We start from the raw sequence: 5,334 nt of genomic DNA on the forward strand, positions 1-5,334 counted from the left end.
AGGGGCAAGGCAAACCAACAACTCCGCGCTTCGGGGGGTGGGGGGAGAACAGAGCATGCAAGATGGATTCAAGAGCCGCCCAACACCTCGGGCACAAAGTGGTTTATGTTTTGATGGGTATGTGATAAAATTAATTTTAGCTGGAAAATAAAGGTATCGTATACAACTTATATTGTGAAATAATAACTTATTTAAAAAATAATCATTTGTGTAATTTTTTTGAATTACTTGTGTGCTTAGGATAAAAAGAATAATTTAAAAAATAAAAATCTGGTCATTTTTCTTATTTCTTTAAGTTAAAATCAATTATTTCTAGTAGCTTTTTAATGTAAAAGCAATTTTTATAAATTAATTTCTGCTTTTAAAAAATCACCTAAACTAAAAAAAAATAGATAAGATTTTATTAGTAAAGAGACAAAATATATTGATCCTCTAGTGCACTTGACTAAACCCTTTCGGCTCTGTTGAGAATGGCTTTGGCCCACTAGTTGGTGATTATTATTTTTGTTTTTACCCTAATCATCGGCGATGATCCAGCATAACATGGAAGCATGTTCTTGTTCTAAGGATTGGCTTACAAAAGAAGAAAATTGATATATTAGTAGTACACGCAAATAATTTATAGGTATATAAAATTATATATAGATTTTCATTTGGCCACATCTCAAATGGTAGAAAACAATGCACAATTGTCAATTGAGCAACGGAAGAAAAAGTAAATCTAATTCTATGTATAACTAGATTTTAACCCCAAAAACACAAATGATTTTTTCTTATATGTGTAAATTGTCATCAACCAATATTTCAAAAACTTAATTTATAAAAAACAATTTTTTATGTACTAGTTAATTTTTATTTTATTTTATTTAGTGCATCAATAGTGTTTAAGATAACTGACTTAAAAATTACATTAATTTTACTTCAATTTTTATAAATAATATGAAGTTGTCTAAATGACCTATGATAATTTTACTTCAGTTTTTTTTTAGGCTAAAAAGCATTTTTGGCCCCTGATGTTTCAAGTTTGTGCAAATTATGCCCTTACTCTATTTTTGTTGACGTTTCTACCCCTCATGTTTTCAAACAGTGCACCGTCTACCCCTCTGTCAGTCAGGCTTTCTCAGGAGAGGTTCCTGAGTGGATTGGAGAGATGAAGATGAGTATATGAAGTTGATGATGATCAAGGAAATGATATAAATTAAATTTGCTTGATGTATATATCAATTATGTATGTAACTGAACTGGTTAAATGCATATTTTGTTACTTACAGGGCTTGAGTTTGAATCTCCTATGTCCCTTTTTTCAATTTCACTTGTAATTTCCACGTGGCAGGTCAGAAAAATATTTATAAAAAAAAAAGTCATATCAGTTCATACCGTTAGTTTTTTAATGTTTGACTGACGGAGGGGTAGACGGTGCACTATTTGAAAACATGGGGTAGAAACATCAACAAAAATAGAGTAGTGGTAGAATTTGCACAAACTTGAAACATCAGGGGCCAAAAGTACTTTTTAGCCTTTTTTTTTTTTTATAAGCAATTTCTTTTTATAAGTAACAAATTTTGGTTTAACACTTCTCTTCACGTATTTAACAAAAGAGATAACTTTTCCCGAAAAGAAAAAGGGGATAACTTTGGTTCTCTCTATTAAAAAGTAAATTATGATTTTATTTTCATTTTTCAGATAGCTAACAAGATTAATCAACAAAAAAAGCAATACTGAAATCATACAAAGCGTATTTACTAAGTGGTGTGGTGAGTGATGACTACCTAACACTACATTGGCAGCTGCACATTGCTACAAACTAAACATCAACATCATTACAGTCGGGGAAAAAATTCATTACAATATACTGATCAAAATAAAATATTGAATTGAATTGGTTAAATTAAAAGTTGAACCCAATTACAATTAGAGATATCATCAAACAGGTGACAAAACTCAATGAACCATAATAAGAAACTTTGTTGGGAGACCCTGATTTCTCTGGCCTAATATTTGCCTCTGTTGGGTTTGGGGCTATTAATGTTGGAGGACTAAGGTTGTCTCTACTAGGAGGAGCTGAAGGGAGTGAAGGAGATGGAATTGGAGGTGAGGCCTTATAAGAAGGGTCTGTGATGTTAGGACATGGAATTGGAGATGGAGCAAGAGGAGCACTATAGTTATTATAAACTGATATACAAGATTCTGAGATTACACCATCAATGCCATGACATCTAATTGAAGATCCAGCAACACATAAATTTGGACTGATAATTTTCACATTGTTGAGTGCAAAATTCCTCCTACCATTGTTAGAGATTCTCAGCATGCAATTTGGCAATGAAGTTGGAATTGTAGTCCCTGTTGGGAACTGTTCCAAGGTACCAAAGAGCAAAGGTGATGGTATTGAATGCCTGAGCAAGAAGCTTGAAACATATCCTTCTTGCAAATTCATGTTCGCGAGCATTCGGTCATTGGGCATCAAGAAAGTAACGTTCCCTTCAAGCCTTGTGTCTGGTTGGGACATTTTGACGAGCATTACAAAGGTAAAGTAGTTTGCTCTTTGCATCTCCTCAGTGGCTGCAAGAAGATTTTGGTTATCTGTTGGGGTTACTGATGAAATCAGCAACAATAGGAGCAAAGTCACTAAGAACACCTTGCCTTCCATTGTGATGTTTTCTGCAATTTGCTTGATTTGACTCCTCTTTAGAATGAGTTTGGTTTTATCATGAAAAGGGTATTCTGGATTCTGATAGATTGAATGAGGACAGGGTGAATTTTTTGTGTGGACATGCAAAGATGATGCTTTACCAACTAAGCCTCACACACTTCCTAGATGATTGGAAGATCAAACTTGTAGCAAGTGTGATTAAGGTGGCACCAAAATTTGGGTAATGGAAGTGGGTTTAGATTATTATGGTATACAGATAAATTCAATTTCATAGCCTAACCTGAATCTTCTTGCAGGAGTCAACCAAATTGGTTTTAATAGATACACCGTTTATGACCCTAAGTGCTGATTTTAACATTTGACTTACGCTCTGTTTAGAAGAAGACATTCCCATCCTCTCCCTCCATTCCCCTCCAACCAAACAATATGTTAAATAAAAATTTCCTTCTTAATTTGAAGAAGACATTCTATCTCTTAATGGTTAATTCTTATTTTTTTTATGGAAGGAAGATAGAAGACATTAAAGAAGGGACATACAATTTGTTTTGTAAAGTAAAACCGTAGGAAGGAAGCCTTCAATCTTAGCAGACAAGGCGTTATTGACATGATGGAGGAGTAGCAAATGCTCATAATTGGCCGAAACAACAACCTAGAGACTTGTAATTTGAGTCCCTGGTCATCATGCCAAAAGGTTTATAGCAACAAGAAAGTGCAGTCAGGAATTAGTTATGGAAAATGTTATGAGAGAAAAGTAAAATATTTGTTATATAATGTGATGTGATATAAGAAGTGAAATATAGAGAGAAACATCATATGTATGTAGTGTTTGATGTCTACGTATCATAATTCATAACTGATTAGTTATGAGATGAAAAATAGAGTTATAAATGTGATAAAGTGGGTTAGACTTGTCAGACCAACCATAGTCATACCAACCAGTGTTATTAAACTCGACTCAGTCATGGACTCAGTTTGGGCACTATGTCAATGAGTCATAAGTCAGACCAGTGAGTCATAGGTTGGACGGCTTGGTATGTAATATAAAATTTAAAAATTTATAGAATAAACTAGTATTGTTCAACTAGGTTTTACACTAATTTAAAAAAATTCTCATCCAGGACCATTATCAATTGGCTCCAACCATGGTAGCCGTGTAAATATCTAGATATATATCCCCAACGTGAAATTAAAATTGCTTAGTAAAAAACTAAAAATTATGGTCAAAATTGTTTTTTTTTGTTATAAATGAAGGGCAAGGCCCCGAAACAAAACGAAACTAAAGCTGGGCACCCAAGATAGGGGGCGATCCTAGAGACCCTTTATCTCTATCTAACAATGCTTGACAATCCCCAAACGGGGCATCAAACCAGTGGGTACCAAAGGAAAGATCCAGGCCAACTTTGGCCAAATGATCAGCAACTGAGTTCGACTCTCTTGTTGAGTGGTAGAGAAGAAGAGAGCCATGAGATGGTAACATGTGCTGGATCTCGTGAGCAATGTGATCAAACTGATGGTTCATGAAGCTATCCCTTTCCAGAAAGGTCACAACCTCTGCTGAATCACTCTCAACTATAACTTGAGGAATTTGCAATCTCACCGCTGCCTCTACTGCTGTAGCAACTGCCAAGAGCTCAGCCATGAAGACATTGTGGGAGGCCAAGTTACCCAGGTTCCTGCTAAACCCCCGCTGTCAGTCGCCTTCAGCGTTTCGCACCACTCCACCACAACTGGCCATAAAATCATCTTTGACAGCCCCATCGACATTAATCTTGACCCATCCCTCTGTCGAGAAGGTCTGCAATGGAAGATCTCATTATGCTCACCAGAAAGGTTCGCCAAGCCATTGCCCACCGTACTGACAAATGCTTGATGTTCCATACCAAGGGCCCTAATGTTACCCCAAATCTTCGACCGACTATGGGGAACCTGGTTAAAAACCAAGTCGTTTCTCATTTTCCATATGGAAGCTAGGGCCAAAGCAAATAAGCGGGGCCAATCAACCAGGGGATCCTCTGAATAGAGATTGTGAAGGTTATTCATAAGCCAAACCTTCCAAGTATCTCGATAGAAATTGCCTCTGCCTCTCTCTGGTAAAACTGAACGCCAAAATGAAAGGATGGAGCTACAATCCCGAAAAAGATGAAGATGATCTTCATCATAGGCTTGGCATAGTGGGCACATCTCGTTGTCACTCATGTGTCTACGCACGCGGACCGTATTAGTGAGAATTCAATTATTAAGGAGCTTCCACATGAAGACTCTCACTCGTTGGGGCCCTCTAATGGTCCAGACTTTCTTCCACGGACTTCAATCATGTTCCCGAGAAGGTTACCCTACAATCATATCATAAGCCGATCTAGTTGAAAAATTGCCTGAAGCACACCCTGACCACACTAGTGCATCATCGTCAGTTCTCTCGTGGGGTGCATGTAAGCTCAAAATTTCCTGAAGAAAACGGTCTGGTAGCATTTGGACAAATAAGTATAGCTTCCAACCATGCCCAACATCATAGAAGTGTGATACTGGCTTACCTCGGAGCTCTAGTGGCACTTCTTGTGTAGCTATTTCCATCAGACAGTGTCCTGACAAAAGCCACCTATCTCTCCAGAAACGAACTTTGTCTTCCTTACCCAACTTCCAACTACATCCCTCCATCAGCACATCCCACGTTTTTCGTATAC

At 36.9% G+C, this 5,334-nt stretch overlaps 1 protein-coding gene across 1 annotated transcript; it reads right to left on the reverse strand.

Moving 5' to 3' along the window:
- Window positions 1–1,837: 1,837 nt before the first annotated feature.
- Window positions 1,838–3,040, reverse strand: LOC130714869 (FAS1 domain-containing protein SELMODRAFT_448915-like). The gene has a single exon (XM_057564840.1). It carries the CDS (start codon window positions 2,648–2,650, stop codon window positions 1,889–1,891), a length of 762 nt encoding a protein of 253 aa, XP_057420823.1. The 5' UTR covers window positions 2,651–3,040; the 3' UTR covers window positions 1,838–1,888.
- Window positions 3,041–5,334: the final 2,294 nt, after the last annotated feature.

Source organism: Lotus japonicus, chromosome 4 (assembly GCF_012489685.1).
Source record: "Lotus japonicus ecotype B-129 chromosome 4, LjGifu_v1.2".
Classification (NCBI taxonomy): domain Eukaryota; kingdom Viridiplantae; phylum Streptophyta; class Magnoliopsida; order Fabales; family Fabaceae; genus Lotus; species Lotus japonicus.

Bases quoted from the DNA above. Each gene is read 5' to 3' on its own strand.
- LOC130714869 (XM_057564840.1), bottom strand. From the start codon at position 2,650: ATGGAAGGCAAGGTGTTCTTAGTGACTTTGCTCCTATTGTTGCTGATT.